Source organism: Chelonia mydas, chromosome 28, assembly GCF_015237465.2.
Source record: "Chelonia mydas isolate rCheMyd1 chromosome 28, rCheMyd1.pri.v2, whole genome shotgun sequence".
NCBI lineage: Eukaryota > Metazoa > Chordata > Testudines > Cheloniidae > Chelonia > Chelonia mydas.
The window spans coordinates 5710658-5728620 of record NC_051268.2 but is presented as its reverse complement, the minus strand read 5'-3'; the positions used below and the strand labels follow the sequence as shown (position 1 = coordinate 5728620).

General features: G+C 48.9%; 4 protein-coding genes and 1 pseudogene across 18 annotated transcripts in view; 3 read left to right on the top strand and 2 right to left on the bottom strand.

The window, feature by feature from the left end:
• LOC102943236 (zinc finger protein 883) overlaps positions 1 to 17963 on the bottom strand; it is a 2438435-nt gene that overhangs the window by 139266 nt on the left and 2281206 nt on the right. For 2 of the 11 annotated variants that reach the window (XM_027834502.3, XM_043537232.1), the window contains exon 1: positions 2732 to 2904. The exons of 8 other annotated variants lie outside the window; for them this stretch is intronic. The gene's annotated coding sequence lies outside the window, so the exon portion shown is untranslated. Of the gene's footprint in view, positions 1 to 2731; positions 2909 to 17963 lie in introns of those variants that run through there. One more of the 11 variants, XM_043537231.1, reaches the window with a different exon arrangement.
• The window catches only part of LOC119564595 (zinc finger protein 883), a 1467279-nt gene that overhangs the window by 50310 nt on the left and 1399006 nt on the right, over positions 1 to 17963 (top strand). Inside the window, exons 1-2 of one of the 4 annotated variants that reach the window (XM_043537441.1) lie at positions 3011 to 3152; positions 14812 to 14893. The exons of 2 other annotated variants lie outside the window; for them this stretch is intronic. In XM_043537441.1, the coding sequence (XP_043393376.1) occupies positions 14870 to 14893 (24 nt within the window). In that variant the 5' untranslated portion in view covers positions 3011 to 3152; positions 14812 to 14869. Of the gene's footprint in view, positions 1 to 3010; positions 3153 to 5585; positions 5873 to 14811; positions 14894 to 17963 lie in introns of those variants that run through there. One more of the 4 variants, XM_043537442.1, reaches the window with a different exon arrangement.
• LOC122463947 (zinc finger protein 501-like) overlaps positions 1 to 17963 on the top strand; it is a 200335-nt gene that overhangs the window by 50025 nt on the left and 132347 nt on the right. The gene's annotated exons all lie outside the window — the stretch shown is intronic.
• The window catches only part of LOC102945014 (zinc finger protein 883-like), a 705100-nt gene that overhangs the window by 578190 nt on the left and 108947 nt on the right, over positions 1 to 17963 (bottom strand). The window lies entirely within an intron of this gene.
• LOC102934537 overlaps positions 1 to 17963 on the top strand; it is a 1094240-nt pseudogene that overhangs the window by 1058828 nt on the left and 17449 nt on the right.

Sequence of the window (17963 nt, the reverse complement as noted above, 5' to 3'; positions counted from 1 at the left end):
GCCAGGGGCCCCAGACACCCTCCAGCCAGGGTCCCACCAGATATTCCCTGGGGCGCAGCCCCCAGATACCCCAGCCAGGGACTCCAGATACCCCTCAGAGCCCCACCGGCCAGGGAATCTCCACCAGACCATGACTGCCAGGTTGGGAATCCCAAAGGGTTCCCCCCACCAAGATCCCCCAGCAGCCAGGGACCCCCCCAAAGGGGACTCCTCACTGGGAACTCAGTCCCTCACTGCCTTCCTGGGATTCTCCCACTACCTGCCTAGGACCGCCACCTGCCCTCCAGTAGGATCTGCCATGCCATTTGCCTGGGGCCCCCTCCTCCCCCCCAGTGGGACCCCCTGATGCTTTACAGTGGAACCCCTCACTCTGCTTGCCTGGCATCCCCCAATGTAGTTCCGGGGATTCCCCCCGCCCCCATGCACTGGGCATGGCAACGATCCCAGGAGCCAGCAGGGGAGGCCCAGACAGCGCCTCTGGCGCAGCACCAGGCACCCTCTAACTCCCTGCCCCGCCTCCCCAAGACACGCCCACCCCCACTGTTCTGCAGCCACCAGGCCCCCGGCGATACCCACCTCCAGGACCCATAGCCTCAGGGCTGGGCACATCAGAACTATCCCCCCGAAACCCCAAACCCTCCAGTACCCACCAACCTGACTAGGGTCCCCCCTGCCCAGCCAGCCAGAGGCCTCCCAATACCACAATGCCCCTTCAGCTCCCGCTGCAATCTCCCCACACAGACATGCACCCCCCAGCAACAGTGTTCCCTCGCAGTGTCTGGTAAGTGGATAGAAAGTTATCACCACCCCTTGCTGGCCAGTCACACATGCAGGGGGAGCCTGGGGGGACGCTTCTTTAACAGGAGAATGGAAGGCCTGGAGGGCCAAAATAGGTAAGAAATTTTCATGCAAAATAGGTAAGAAATTTCACTAGCAAATAATGGCCACCATGGATCCACCCCAGAGGTGGCTACATCTTTGCACTGCAGGAATCAACCCCTCACGGAGACCCTTTGTCATGGGGTTTGGGATACTTCTGGACCCACGCTGCACTCAGAGGGACCTCCTCATCCCGTGCCAGCTGGGGAAAAGAAAATGGTCCAGCCAAGTCTCCTGTTACCAGGTGGGGGCCGCTGATCCCCAGTCAGGGGGAGGCCTCTGGCTTTGATGTGTATTAAGTATGTGGCTGGTCTCTTTCATTGGCAAACATTTTAAGAGAGATAAAGGGGGGAAGAAATGATTCTCAAAGGAGAGGGGAAAGATGATCACGGGGAAATTTAACCCCCTGCAACCTCCAGGATGGAGAAGGACTCAGGGCAACAGGTTCCCTCCAAGGAAAAAGTTGTTGCTGGGATTTAGAGACATGGGGAACAGCCCCAGACACAAAAGGATTTTTAATTGACATTTGATAATGATGTAGAAAGAGGGAAATCCTGAGAATTGAGATCAGTGTTCAGAAATGAAAGAGAAAGGGTGGAAATCTGAGGGATTTTGGATCCATTTATGCAAATTATAGAGAGGAAAGTGGAAAATGAGAGGGATTTTATAGCAGTCGTTGATAGGAGGTAAAATCTGAGTGTATTTCACATTACTATTTGATAAATGAATGGAGCGGAAATGGGCAACATTGGCAAACATTTTATATCCATATTCAAGAATCTGAGAAAAGGTGTAAATCGGATTTTTTTTTTTTTAGTATCTTATAATTAGAGAGAGAGGGAAAAATCTCAGGGCATATTCACTTAGAAATAGACAAGCAGAGAGAAAGTGAGGCAAATGTTTAGGTTATTTTATATCAATCTTTGAGGGTTGCAGAGAATGTGTGTCACAAACTTTGCAATGGATAACATGAGAGAAAAACGCCAAGATCGGAGGGGATTTTTATATATTATAGGAGGAGTGGGAAAGGGGGACTGGTTGGCTGGATTTTAAGTGACTGTCCAATACATAAACAGAAAGTGATGGTCCCCCCCACCGCCCCCGTTCCCCTGGGCAGCAGGGAGCCCTCTGAGGGGCTGATTGAAGAGGGCGGGGGGGGGGGAGCTGGAGGGCTCCCTGGGGGAGGGGAGGGGGCGGCAGTGGGGGATGGGGAGGTGGGGGGCAGGTGGGGGCTGGGGGCAGCGGTGCTGCGGTTGGGGGGAGCAAGTGGGACTGGGAAGCCGGGATCGGGGGCAGCCCCAGGGGGGACACGGGCCCCTCCCTTCCCCGCCCCGGCAGAGACCCGGCGTCTCCTCCCACCCCCACGCCGGGGGCAGCCAGGTTGGGGGATGGCTCCGGGCTCCAACTTCCCCCGACACCGGGACAAATCGCTGCGGATCAAACGGGGGGGGGGGAATCCCGCCCCCCCCCCACGGGAGGAGAGTTTCAATGGACATGTGAGGAGGAGGGAGAGACGGGGGGGGGGATCAGGGGAGACGAGAGAGCGGATCGGGGGGGGGGGGAGTTTACAGCCACGTGGGAGCTACCGAGAGAGAAAAGGGGAGAACTGGGGGCATTTGTGCCGGGGGGGGAAGGGGCACAAACAGGGACAGGATCCAAATAACTCCCCCCCCCCCGGGAATTTCCTGGCTGCACAGAGACAGTTCAACCCCCCCCCCCCCCGCAACTCCGGCTTCTCCCCCCCTCACCCCCCAAGGGACCCCCCCGCCGGGCCCCAGTCTCTGCCCCCCCATCCCAGCCGTGCCGGGGGCAGAGTCACTTTCCTGCCCCCCCCGCGGGGTCTCCCACTCACCGGGGCGGGGGCGGGCAGAGCCCGGGGGGCGGGTCCCGGCTGCAGAAAGCCCCCCCCGGCCGGGCACGGGGGGGTTAATGACGGGCCCCCCCAGCACAGACCCCGGGGGGGGTGAGCCGCGGCCGCTCAGCCCGGGCTCCCGCCTCACGCGGGGCAGCAACGGAAGTGACGTTGGGGTCTCTGGCTCTGGGCATGCGCAGATCGGCGGATGGGCCGGACAGCGCAGGAGCGCCCCGCGGGAGAGGGAGTTCCTGCCTCTCCCGGCAGCGGAAGTGACGTGGGGGGCGGGGGAGCCCGGCTGCGAAGGCGCGCGCGGCGCTGCGGCTCTGCCGGGCTCGTGCGGGGCCGTTGGAGGGTTCTGTGGCTGCCGGCTCCACGCATGCGCAGATCGGGGCGGCGGCGGCGCCGCCGCAGCCTCCAGGTAGCGGAGCGAGCCCCGGGGGCGGGGCCGGGCGGTGACTCTGCCCCGTGTCCGGGGGGGGCCCGGCCTCTCGCAGCGCCGGGATCTGCCCCCGGGGGGGGAGACCTGAGGGAAGGGGGGAGGGAAAATGTCGGCGCAGCCCGGACGTGGCGGGGCGGGGGGGCTGAGATCCCCTCGGATTTACCGCTGGCCCCCCCCCGCGGGACCCCCCGCTCCCGCCCTACCCCCTTTCTCTCCCCACAGCAGCGAGGGGGAGCCCGGGTGACCCCCCCCCGTTTCCCCCACCTCCCCGAGACGGGCTCTGCCCTCCCCCCCCCGTTTCCCCCACCTCCCCGAGACGGGCTCTGCCCTCCCCCCCCCCGTTTCCCCCACCTCCCCGAGACGGGCTCTGCCCGCCCCCCCCCCCCGTTTCCCCCACCTCCCCGAGACGGGCTCGGCCCTCCCCCCCCCCGTTTCCCCCACCTCCCCGAGACGGGCTCTGCCCGCCCCCCCCCCCCGTTTCCCCCACCTCCCCGAGACGGGCTCTGCCCTCCCCCCCCCGTTTCCCCCACCTCCCCGAGACGGGCTCTGCCCTCCCCCCCCCCGTTTCCCCCATCTCCCCGAGACGGGCTCTGCCCTCCCCCCCCCCGTTTCCCCCCTCTCCCCGAGACGGGCTCTGCCCTCCCCCCCCCCGTTTCCCCCACCTCCCCGAGACGGGCTCTGCCCTCCCCCCCCCCCGTTTCCCCCACCTCCCCGAGACGGGCTCTGCCCTCCCCCCCCCCGTTTCCCCCACCTCCCCGAGACGGGCTCTGCCCTCCCCCCCCCCCGTTTCCCCCACCTCCCCGAGACGGGCTCTGCCCTCCCCCCCCCCGTTTCCCCCACCTCCCCGAGACGGGCTCTGCCCCCCCCTCCCGTTTCCCCCACCTCCCCGAGACGGGCTCTGCCCCCCCCTCCCGTTTCCCCCACCTCCCCGAGACGGGCTCTGCCCCCCCCTCCGCGGGCTCTGCCCCCCCCTCCCGTTTCCCCCACCTCCCTGAGACCTCCTGAGATTGGAGGTAGACCAGTCTGGGAATGTCTAGGGATACTTGGTCCTGCCTCAGCACGGGAGGCCTGAGTGGACGACCTCTCAAGATCCCTTCCAGCCCTACACTGAAATAATTCCCTCTTGTGCTGTGTCGTGTTCTCCACTGAGCTGCTTTGCATGGTGCCCTTTGGAACGGGGATCGCACCATGTTGTGTTGCAGAGTTTTATGGGGCATTGCTTTGCCTCAGCTTGTTTGGTACCTGTGTTGTGTTGGTTTGAGCTGAGCTCTTTTCCATTGTGTACTTTAGGGTGTGTTAGTTTACACTGTGTTGCTTTCTTTTCCTTTGTATTGTCATTTTACGCTGTGGAGTGTAGGTTGTGTGTTTTTGTTTTATGGGTTTTTTTTTTCTGAATTGCCTGATAATATGTGGTGGTGGTGGGTTTTACTCTGTAGGTTGTGTTTTTTACGTATATATTGCATCACATCATAGAAATGTAGGGCTGAAAAAGACCTCAAGATGTCATCAAGTCCAGCTCTCTCTGCCGAGGCAGGACCCAGTATATGTAGATTATCTGTAGTAGAGTTTTGTCCTGCATGTTCTTAAAAACTTCCAGGGAGAGAGTCTCCACAACCACCCTTTTAAGACTATTCCAGAGCTCACCTATCTTAGCTTACCCACACAGATTTTAGTGGTGAGCAGCTCTGGAGAGCAGGAGTCCACAGTGAGTGGGCAGCTGGGTAAAGAGACTAAAGTTGGGAGGAGAAACTTTGATGTGCCCAAGGTCACCCAGTCTGTCTGTGACAGAGCTGGAAATAGATCCCAGTTCTAGGGCCACTGTACTGCTGTTTTGGGTACCGAAGGTCTCTGTCACACTAGTGTTTTAGAGGGGTAGCCATGTTAGTCTGTATCAGCAAAAACAATGAGGAGTCCTTGTGGCACCTTAGAGACTAATACATTTATTTGGGCATAAGCTTTCATGGGTTAAAACCCACTTCATCAGATGCATGGAGTGGAAAATACAGTAGGCCGAATATATATACACAGTACATGAAAACCTGGGAGTTGCCTTACCAAGTGGTGGGTCAGTTCTAACGAGGCCATTCAATTAAAGTAGAAGTGGGTTATTATCAGCAGGAGGAAAAATCACTTTTGTATTGGTAATCAGGGTAGCCAATTTCAAACAGTTGACAAGAAGGTGTGAGTAACAGTAGGGGAAATTAGTTTTTAGTTTTTGTAGTGACCCATCCACTCCCAGACTTTATTCAGGCCTAGTTTGATGGTGTCCAGTTTGCAAATTAATTCCAGTTCTGCAGTTTCTCGTTGGAGTCGGTTTTGAAGTTTTTTTGTTGAAGAATTGCGAGTTTTAAGTCTGTTATTGAGTGTCCAGGGAGACTGAAGTGTTTGCCGACTGGTTTTTGAATGTTATAATTCTTGACATCTGATTTTCGTCCATTTATTCTTTTGCATAGAGACTGTCCGGTTTGGCCAATATACGTGGCAGAGGGACATTGCTGGCACATGATGGCATATATCACATTTGTTTTAGGCACTGGTGCAAAACTTTAGTATAGACAGAATTTACACTAGTACTCTCTGATTGGCACTGATGCACCCTGTCCCTGTTTGAAGGCTTCTGGGGACAGTGACCCTCACTGAGACCTGGGGCTGGCTGAACAGTGGAGCTGGTAACGGAGGGGCAGCAGTGAGTGCTGGAGGTATGAGCCAGGAGCACAGCCCCACAGGAGTGCGCACTGACTTCTCCTGACCCAGGACACCCACCCCCAGCTGTGTGCAGGGACTGCAGCTGAGCTTCCCAGCCAAGACAGCCTATGCATCCCTGGACAAACCAACTCTTTCTGCAGCCTAATACAATAGGGTCTGGGGACCTTTCCAAACTGTGGGTGACGGGGCTCTGGAATTAGCGGGCTCTGTTCCTGGCTCGGTCACTGACCTGCTTGGTGACCTTGGGGAACTCACAACCCCTCTCTCTTTTACTCCTACCCATTGTCTACTTGGATTGTGATTTCTTTGGGGCAAGGACTGTCCCTCTCTGTCTGTGCAGTGCCCAGCACAATGGGGGTGCTGATCTCAGTCAGGTTCTCTGCCATGCGCAGCACAATGGGGCCCTGATCTCTATCAGTGTCTGTGCAACACAAGGCACAGTTTATGGACTCACAGGCTTTAAGGCCAGAAGGGACCATCATGGTCATCTAGTCTGACCTCCTGCACATCGCAGGCCACAGAACCTTACTCACCCACTTCTGTAATAGACCCTGAACCTTGGGCTCAGTTAATGAAGTCCTCAAATAATTATTTAAAGACTTAAAGTTACAAAAAAATCCACTATTTACATGAGTTTAAACCTGCAAATGACCCATGCCATACCCCATGCTGCAGAGGAATGCAAAACAAAAAACCCCAGGGTCTCTGCCAATCTGAGTCTGGGCAAAATTCCTTCCCATCCCCAAATATGGCGATCAATTAGACCCTGAGCATGTGGGCAAGACCCAGCAGCCAGACACCTGGGAATGAATTCTCTGTAGTAACTCAGAGCCCTGCCCATCTAGTGTCCCATCACCAGCCTTTGGAGATATTTGCTGCAAGCAGTTGCAGATTGACTACACGCCATTGTAGGCAGTCCCATCCTACCAATCCCTCCAGAAAGTTATCGAGCTCAGTCTTGAAGCCAGTTCGGTTTTTTTCCCCCACTGCTTCCCTTGGAGGCTGTTCCAAAACTTCACTCTGATGGTTAGAAACCTTCGCCTAATTTCAAGCCAAAACTTATTGATGGCCAATATCAATTGGTCCTAGTGCCAACATCGGTGCTAAATAACTAAATAACTCCTCTCCTTCCCTGGTATTTTCCCTTCTGATGTATGGATAGAGAGCAATCATATCTCCCCTCAGCCTTCTTTTGGTTAGGCTAAACAAGCCAAGCTCTTTGAGTCTCCTCATAAGGTAGATTTTCCATTCCTTGGATCGTCCTAGTAGCCCTTCTCTGCACCTGGTCCACTTTGAATTCATCCTTCTTAATCATGGGAGACCAGAATTGCCCACAGTATTTCAGATGAGGTCTCATTGGTGCCTTGTATAACAGTACTAACCCTTCCCTGTGTCTACTGGAAATACCTTGCCTGATGCATCCTAGTACTGCATTAACCTATTTCACGGCCGCAGCACTTTGGCAGCTCATAGTTATTCTGTAATCAACCAATACGCCTAGGTCTTTCTCCTCCTCTGTGACTTCCAACTGATAATTCCCCAGCTTATTGCAAAAATTCTTGTTGTTCATCCCTAAGTGCATAACTTTTCACAATTAATTTTCATCCCATTTCTATTACTCCAGCTTTCAAGGTTATGCAGATCTTCTAGGATGATATACCTGTCCTCCTCCTTGTTGGCAATCCTTCCCAGCTTTGTGTCACACTCCCACTTTTTGTGCTAGGGTCACAAATGAAAATATTGAATAAGATCGGTCCCAAGACTGATCTCTGAGGAACTCCACTAATAGCCTTCCTCCAGCCTGACAACTCACTGTTCAGTATGACCCCTTGTAGTCTCCCCTGTAACCAATTCCTAAGCTACTTTTCAGTTCTCATATTAATCCCCATCTTCTCCAATGTAACAAATAGTTTCCCATGTGGAACTGTATCAAATGCCTTACTAAAAAGAAAAGGAGTACGAGTGGCACCTTAGAGACTAACCAATTTATTTGATGCATCCGATGAAGTGAGCTGTAGGTCACGAAAGCTTATGTTCAGATAAATTGGTTAGTCTCTAAGGTGCCACAAGTACTCCTTCTCTTTTTGCGGATACAGACTAACATGGCTGCTACTCTGAAACCTGATTCTAAACTGAATTTAAAATTGAGATAAATGCATTAAAGATGATCTGACACCTAATTTCTATTTCTTAATGACTGAAATTTTGATACTCGCTCACACCATCATTTTTTTTTAAAGCACACAGTCAAGTTAATGAATGAAAGCACACCAATTATTGACTGCTTTGTGTTGTATTAGCATCTGATTAGGAAACCTAGTTAAAACTGTACCACTGTAAGTGGAAATGCATCAACACAGCTTAGCTCCAATGTGTTTAAATGTGAATGAAAAGTTTCTAAGCTAAATACATGGCAGGATGGTAAACGGGGTAAAATACACAGAAGTGCCTCTACCCACTCCTGTTGACTTCTTGTCCCAACCCCCCATGAGTTCTGGCCTCTTGGTCAACTCGGCTCCCAGTCCCACATCAGCTGTGCCCTCTCCCAGCCTAAAACCCTTCTACTGCAGTTTTTCATCCCCCTCGTCCAGGCAGGGGGTTGGTGCTGCTGCCCCTAAGGCACCTGCATCAGTCACTGTCTCACATACTGGGGCTCTTTAGATTTCAGGGAACAATTTGTCAGAGTTACTGACTCTGGGAAGTGGGAGAGAGGAGAGGCTGAGAGGGAGTTTGCTCCCCATGCTCTGTAGGGCCATGTTCAACCCTGGTAGCCTCCATGTTACCTCATCCTCCACCCTCCCCCATGTGTCTATGCTCGTGTGTCAGAGTGTCACCTTCTGATCATAATGCCACTGGCCTCAGCAGAACTCCCAGACAGGAGCTACATCACAATGGGGTTACGGTACTGAGAGTAAAATACATCCCAGGGAGGGTGTAATTATCCTCAAAGCAGGCGTTACAGTCTAGGAAGTGAAAGAATTAAAGTGCTTCATTACTTAAAGGTACGTTTGAAAGGATTGGATTTTTATTAATAAATTGCAGTAATGTTGATTTCACTGTACACACACATGAAAAAATATTTATATAGGTAAAATACAGAAATGGTTCTGGAGATATTCGAGTTTGATTGAAGGATATTTACACTGTATATTTTGCATGTGACGTTGACAATTTGTGTTTGAACCATTATAAAGATTTGGCTCTTTGAATCTCAACATTTACTGAAATTAAATAATTGTTGTCTGACCACCCCCATAACTTCCCACAACGCTGAACATTGAAATTGTAAACATTGAAAAACGGGCTTAAAAATAAATACTCATCATCATTTGAAATTTGGAAAAGGGCTAAGAATAAAGCATTTTACTCTATAAAGTTCCAGATTAGACTATACTGATTTGTAAAGACACATGAGATCTTTCTCTCAGGGTATCAACTTCACTGGGTTGTTTCTTTTATTGGTAATTCCCAAAAGTCAATAGATAAATAACATTCTATCAGTTATGAAGTGGCCGTTTCAGATTTCTCACGAGTGTCTCTTATTTTGTACTAGGGGCCAGGTCCTTAGAGCGACGGGACCTTGGTTTCATTTTAACTTGTGCATGCTCAGCAGTTTCTGGAGTGTGGTTCAAAGTATTTACATGTTTCCCTGGCCTGTTCTTAAAAGTGTTGCTAGAGAAAGTGAGGCGGGACAGAAATTCACCGCAGGATGAGGAGCTGAGTCTCTTCGGTATTTACAGCTCATCGGAAGGAGGACCGGGATTGGTGGGTGTCTGGGGATTTAATAATAAACAAACTAATATCATCATTCTTAGTGAATTTTCATCTTCTAATTCCCATAACCCACTAATTATCTCTGGCTGCCCCCGACAGTCTGGGGAGGGAGTACTAGTAAACTCCTTTGGCCAGTGTGGAACCTAAGGCACAAGGATCTTTCAGTGGCTGGCTCAGTGTCCCCCGGAGTGAAATTCACTTCAATGGATAAATCCCTAGTTGCTGTGCTCTGCAGAGGGGTGGGGAGCTGGATTCCATCCCCCATTCCTGGGAATGGACCTCCCCCCCCATCTTCACCCCGATGTCAGACACTACCCCAATCTTCCCTGCAGTGGTGGACCCACTTGATGCTGCCAGAGCCATCTACCATGGGACCTAGAGGGGGCAGAGGCCCAGCTCCAGAACTGCTACCCTTGCCCACAGCCCCCATGCTATGCTGGAGTTGCCCTGGCTTTCCTGTCTGCAGATGTATCTAGCTGTCTGGGGACCCAACCTGTGCACCCACCACACACAAACTTTCTCACAACACACATGCCAGGATGGGAAGGACCATCTGGGGCTGGCTGCAGTCTCCCCTTGCTGCTGTGAGAGGAATGGGGTAGTCCCTTATATAGGACACAAACACACCCATGGGCAGATGTGAAATGTAGTTTCTTCCAGGGGCTTGAAATGTTTGGCTTAGAGTCTTGGAGCTCTGTCTTCCTGTTTGTCTCCTTCTGCCACTTTCAGATCTCTTAGAGAGACCAGGTGGGTGAGGTAACTTCTTTTAGAACCAATTAAAAATCCCTCTCTTTGATATCCTGGGACCTACATGGCTACAATAATTCTTTTCTCTTTTTACTCTCTCTCACCTCCCCGTCAGCTGAGACTGTCCCATGTAATGGGAAAATAAGGGTTCAGTCCTGTCACTGAATTGGGTCTTGCCAGCACTAACAGGGGTGAAAGTCTGTGTGCATTAATGACAGAAGCAGCTCTGGGACTTGGAGACATAGGGAGAAGAGATTGGAGTTTGCAGGTGATATTTGTGCAGGGTGTGAGTTACTCATGAGGGAATTCTGTGCCACTGTATACGCGCAGAATTTACGTCCAGTGCAGACGTCCTTTTTTTTTTTTTTTGCATGAAAAAAATGCTTTCTGCCCGAGAAGTGCTGCAGTTCTGCCTTTCACCTACCAGAGGCCCCTGTGCACCAGAACAGCTCAGCAGCCAGCTGGGTTCATGTTGGTGGGAAACTGTTGCCCTGAGCTATACTCGAAATGGGAAGAGAATTAGTGGGTGCAACTTGGGAGAGTCCTGATGTTACACTAATAAAATAAGACGAACAGGATCTTGTAAAAGGGACAAGGCAAAATGCCACGTTTATTGTAAATAAAAATATAGAAAACACACACCACTATATTACTACTTATTCCTTACTTATCCATAGATACATTCATACAAGTTCTCCATAGTTGTTATAGTTACCAGCCTAGAAGTTGCTTGTGACAGAGTACTGGCCTGTACACGAGAGTGGAGCCAAGTCCGTCAGATGTGCATCCGATGCTCTTGGAGGGTGGTGGCAGAACCGGAGACTCTCAGTTCTCAGAGTCCATTTTTATAGGAATTTATTCCTATGCCAGTCCATGGAAATTGCTTCATCATATTGTTCGTCATGACGGCTCCAGGACAGCTGTCAGGTGCTCATCAGCTTTCTTCATCCTTTGAATCATTCGGGTGGATTCCAGTTTGCCCTCCAGGGGTTCTCTGGTTGTTTCCACCTGGCGCCTTCTTCAGCCGATTGACACTGAATTCCTAGGCTGGCACTTCCCTGATTATTCAAAACCAGTCATTCATTCATATACATTCTTTACTTTAATAAGAGCACATTTATCATTTCACTGAGTATTGTTATTTATTTGAGACTCCCTGTCTCTTAACATTCCTTCAATATTTCTGACTGTCTTTTAACATTCCTTTAACATTACTGATACAAAGGTGTTGTTTATTTGAGACATTCCTTTAATATTCCTAATACAGAGGTGTTATCTATTTGAGACTCCTTGTCTTTTAACATTCCTGATACAAACTATAGAGGGTGGGAGTCTCTATGTGATATTTCTATGAGCGCCGTGCCAATTAATGGCTTTCCCTGGTTGTTGTTACTTTGTAATGGAGATGGACACTTTTTTGTATCAGTTTACAGAGTCAATTGAGCAGAACCAATTGGAAAGTAAAGTCAGTTGAGTGGTTTGCATTCATAAGCGTCAATATCAATTACAAGCAAGGGAAAGGTTTCAGAGTAGCAGCTGTGTTAGTCTGTATTCGCAAAAAGAAAAGGAGGACTTGTGGCACCTTAGAGACTAACAAATTTATTTGAGCATAAGCTTTTGTGAGCTACAGCTCACTTCATCGGATGCAGCTCAAATAAATTTGCTAGTCTCTAAGGTGCCACAAGTACTCCTTTTCTTTAAGCAAGGGAAAGTATCAATTTAGAGAGAGTAGAGTCAATTGGGCGGTTTAGGTTTACAAGCGTCAATCTCAATCACGAGGTATCAGTTTAGGGAAGGGAGCATCACTTAAATTAATTAATGGCTTACAAGATACTTAGAGTCAATTGACGGTTTGCAAGCTTTAACACAAACAACACACAAACACAGTCAGCAGCTATGGAGAGCTGCAAGTCAATATTGCAGAATTACAGAATTATTTCAAATAGGGGAATTACAATTATTACAAGAATTACAAATATTATGACAATTATTCCAAGTAGGGGAAATACAAATATTATAAACAGAATTACAAATATTAAAAATATGCCTACATAAAATATGCCTACACTGAGACACGGCTGCCCCTGGGGGTGGGGACAGGGTGGTTATTCTCTACTCACAAGGGGGTGTGGAAGGGGAACGGGAGGAGTAAGTGTCCCTCGTGGAGACTGCCCACCCCAGCTGCTTCTGCCCCACACCTAACCCCAAACCTCTTCACCTCTCCAGTGATCGGCTGCCAGTCTTCCCTCGCTGCTACCCCTTCCTGACTGGCAGAGAACCTCTAAATCCTCGCCCCTTCTCTTTAACTGTGAAAGTTGCCTTGCCCAGGACTTTGCTGCCTGTGTGAATAGCAGGTAGGGATGGGGAGCCATCACCTTCTGGGTATTTACTGGACATTCATCTAGTCACTGCCCCCTTCATTCATGCAGAGGTGAGGTTGCCCAGCCACGTGCTTTGGGCTCCAAACTCAGCTAATAGGAAGTCAGGAGCACAACAGCCATCTTTTGCCACCTTTAACATCCCATAATAGTGTATCTGGTGTTGATGGACCTCTCCTGCCAGGCAGGGTGTAATGCATTCTGTTGCCAGTCAGCACTTCACATAGGTAAAGTCTCTCTCCTGTCCGGTGATTTACAGAGGCTCACAGTGCAGCTAGTCAGATATTAACCCAGGCAGCAACTCACAAGCATTCAATAAAGTCTAAACACTAAACACATTCTTATAATTCTCATACCTGTTCTAACAATACTAACACAGGTGAGCCAAACTGATTCCAGCTCTGCGTTTGTCCATGTTAAATTAAGACATGGGGTTATTTGCAAGAGCTAACATCTCATCTGCCAGTGTCACAGGCAGGATGGGCAGCGATGGTGTTTCTAGCCTCTGTTTGCCAGAAGCTGGGAATGAGTGACAGGGGATGGATCACTTGATGATGACCTGTTCTGTTCATTCCATTGGAAGCACCTGGCATTGGCCACTGAGCTAGATGGACCATTGGGCTGACGCAGTGGGCCGTTCTTCTGTTCACAGTCTCTATCAGGTGTATCTACTCATTTGGACTCACTGGGGAGCCACAGAAAGAAACAAGATGTGGTGAGTCAAGAAGGCCCAGTCTGAGAGCCCCCAGAGTCATGCTTTCCAAAAGCTAAAAAGGGGGCACTCCCAGGAGAGACTGTATAAAGGCTGGAGCATCAAACAACTTTATAAACCTGAGAGAGCTGCCTTGGGCACAATGACAGGGAGAATTCCCCCAAAGTGACTCCTTTGATTCTGCTCTTCTCTGGCCTTTGGTTCATAGAATAACAGAACTGGAAGGAACCTTGAGAAGTCATCAAGTCCAGTCCCCTGCACTCAAGGAAGGACTAAGTATTATTTAGACCATCCCTGAGAGGTGTTTGTCCAGCCTGCTCTTAAAAATCCCAATGATGGAGATTCCACAACCTCCCTAGGCAATTTATTCCAGTGCTTAACCACTCTGACAGTTAGGAAGTTTTCCCTAATGTCCAACCTAAACTGCCCTTGCTGCAATTTAAGCCCATTGCTTCTTGTCCTGTCCTCAGAGGTTAAGAACAACAAATTTTCTCCCTTCTCCTGTAACAACTTTTTACGTACTTGAAATCTGTGATCATGTACCACCTCAGTCTTCTCTTCGCCAGACTAAACAAACCCAGTTTTTTCAATCTTTCCTCATAGGTCATGTTTTCTAGAACTTTAATCATTTTTGTTGCTCTTCTCTGGACTTTCTCCAAGTTGTCCACATCTTTCCTGAAATGTGGCACCCAGAACTGAACACAGTACTCCAGTTGAGGCCTAATCCGCGCGGAGTAGAATGGAAGAATTACTTCTCATGTCTTGCTTACAGTACTCCTGCTAATACATCCCAGAATGATGTTTGCTTTTTTTTTACAACAGCATTACACTGTTGACTCTTATTTAGCTTGTGATCTACTGTGACCCCCCAGATCCCTTTCCGTTCTACTCCTTTCTAGGCAGTCATTTCCCATTTTATACGTATGCAACTGATTGTTCCTTCCTAAGTGGAGTACTTTGCATTTGTCCTTATTGAATTTCATCCTATTTACTTCAGACCATTTCTCCAGTTTGTCCAGATCATTGTGAAATTTAATCCTGTCCTCCAGAGCACTTGCAACCCCTCCCAGCTTGGTATTGTCCGCAAACTTTATAAGTGTAATTGAGAGCCTCTGTTACGGGGAGGGTTTCACCATGTCTCACAGCGTTACACCCTGGTGGGAGGGGGCTAGACCTGTACTGGAATACGGTCACTCTGTGCTTCACAGTGTGGCAGAACCTAGAATGTCCATTAGCAGGGAAAAATCCTGGGGGGAATTGGCTTGTGGAATGGACAAAAGCCCCTTCTGAATTCTCTCACATTCCCTTCTCGCCCTGGCAGGCTATAGAATAACGTCCACGTTTCACTCCAGATCATCCCATCCTCCCAGGGGAAGGAAATGGCTGCAATGGATCTGGCTCAGGTAAGGGATTATGAGGGAGCTGGTGGTGGGTTCTACTTGGAGGGAGAGGAGCAGTAAAAGCATAGGAGGGTGGGAGCTGGTAGAAGTGGTGGGAGGCAGGAAATATCTAGGGTGGAGAAAGGGAGGGAATAGGATTTGAGAAACCTGCTGAGACTTGTGTAATGTAGGGTGTGATCGGTTGTCACCCAGGGTGCAGTTTGAGGGGCTTTTGGGAACCGCTGTGCTCTCTAACCTTCAACCTGGGCTGGCCCTTCATACACTGCTTTGCTGAAGATTCAGCCAGCCTCTTGAGGCCCAGTTATCACCCAGCACGATAGCAGGTGGTGCCATGCATCCAACTAAGCTACCTGAGTGCTTTACCTAAGCCACTCAAGGACAGATAGAAGACAACAGCTGATTTCCCAGCTCCCCAGTTTTGCACCCATGCTGGAGTTTAAACCCAGAATTATACCTTCTTACACCGGACAGGGATCTGTACAATATAAACTCATGAATATAGTTTTCCTCTGCCTTGATGTGGGAAAGAACTGCACAACAAGCTTGTGTTAACCAAGCTGGGACTTTCCCCAGACACTTCACTCAACATACACTGGTTAAGATAAAGCATAAAACAAGTTTAACAACTACGGAAAGATAGATTTGAAGTGATTATATGTGATAGCAAACAGATTAATTTAGATTACTCAGAAAATAACTAAAAACTCAAACTAAGCCTAGCATACTAGATGGATAGAATTTGAATTAGCAGTTTCTCACCCTGAGTGATGATACAAGCAGTCCACCAAGTTTCCATACATAAGCTAGAAATCCTTTTACCCTGGGAACAGAACTTCCCCTCAGTTCAGTCTTTGTTCCTGAGGTGTTTCCAGGAATTCTTTAGTGCGGGGAATGAGGCCAAGAGATTGTGTCACCCCACCTTTTGTACCTGTTCCATATGGCAGGACTCCTTTGTTCCAAACTCAGTTCCCAGACCAGTTTGTGGAAAAATACAGGTACCAAAATGGAGTTCAGTGTCATGTGGTCTGGTCACATGGCCTAGCATGCCCTGCTGGGTCATAATATCCATGACTCATAGGCCGGCTGAAACATTCACAGGAAGGCTAAGCTCTTCCATGGTCCATTATCTTTGTTAATGAGCCATCCGCACGGTCTGGCTTCTTCATTGTTGTATCTGAAAGGCTAGTTGTGGGTGTTACCCAGAGTAACCACATTTGAAATACAGATACATACTCAATATCCATAACGTCAGATACAAACATGATCCATGCACACAGGTAGGATAATCATATTCAGTAAATCATAACTTTTCCACTGACAACACACATGATGCATCTTGCGCAAAATGCATCATAATTATGTCGTAATCATATTGTAATCATATCACGATGCTGAATATGGGGTGTAATGTCCGATAGGGCCTAATTTCAAGGCACAGGAGTTGGGAATGGAACTTCCCCTCTCTGTGGAACAGGAAATAACCCTCCAGCCAGGGCTGGGAAAACTTCCCAGACTCCCTGTGCTAGAGCCTGAATCTACTGACACTTGATTAGTTACCACCACCCCCAATCTTTGTGGCAACTGCAAACTTTATCAGTGATGATTTTATATTCTCTTCCAGGTCATTGGTAAGAATGTTAAATACTAGAGGGCCAAGAACCAATCCCTGCAGGAATCCCCTAGAAATAAATCCACTCGATCATGGTTCGCCATTTACAATCACAGTTTTTAATCTATTTAATGTATGCCGTGTGTATTTAGTGTCATTCTAGTTTTTTTGTCAAAATATTGTGCTGAACCAAGTCATATGGCTTACAGAATCTAGGTATATTGCATCAATACTATTAGCTGCAACCAAACTTTTGATCTCATCTAATAAGGATATCCAGTTCGTTTGACAGGATCTATTTTCTCTAAACCTTTGTTCATGGGTACTAATTATATTATCTTCTTTAATTCTTTATTAATGAACTCCAGTATCAGCTGCTCCGTTATGTTGCAGAGTATTGGTGTCAGACTGACACTCTTGTAATTAGCTGAATTATCTCTTTTCCACTTTTTAAATATTGGCACTGCATTGGCTTTATTCCAGCCTGATGCAATTTCCCTAGTGCTCCAAGTCCTAATTAAAATCAACATTAACAGTCTACCACACTCCTCTACCAGGTCTTTTAAAACTCTTGGATACAAGTTACCTGGACCCGCTGATTTAAACATGTCTAACTTTAATAGCTGCTGTTTAATGCCCTCGTGAATTCTTGTTGGAATGGAAAGAGTGTCGTCGTCAATATCTTATGGTATGACTACATCATCTGGTTTTCTCCAAATCCAGGAGAGAAATATTTATTGAACACTTTTACCTCTTCTGCATTATTTTTGATAATTCTGCCACTTCTATCTAGTAATTTACCACTACCATTCTTAGGATTAATTTTTTACTTAATATACTTTTAAAAACTTCCTGATTTTCATTGACCAGTCATTTATTTTTGATCGCATCCCTTACCAATTTTCTACACTTCTGACCTTCTAACTTATATTCTTTACTATTGACTTCCCCTTTGTTCCATGTATTTTATTTGGAGAGTGTTGGGATTTCTACCAGGGAGCCACCAGCAGGGCCCAGAGACAGCCCCATCTCCTATATCAAGCTCTGGCTAGTAGGTGTGTCATAAACATGAAGACCCTGCCTTTGTCTGTCAGCTGGGAAACACAAAGGTTCTCTCTACTCTCTGATGCCTCCTGGCTGCTCTAACCAAGGTGGGGTGGGACTCTGTTAACATGTGCCTCCCGGAGCTTCCATTTACCTGGTGCTGCTGTTCCCTGAATAGTGGGGCTGTGACTGGGGCAGCAGGTAGTAAGTGTGGGACTCTTGCTCTTTCAGGGGCCGGTGACCTTCGAGGAGGTGGCTGTGTATTTCACCAGGGAAGAGGGGGCTCTGCTGGACCCCACTCAGAGAGCCCTCTATACAGATGTCATGAAGGAAAACTATGAGACGGTGGTCTTGCTGGGTAAGGAGTCCTGTCCCCTCAGTTATTAGAAGCTGTGGTGTCTCCAAAGAACCTGAGTCATA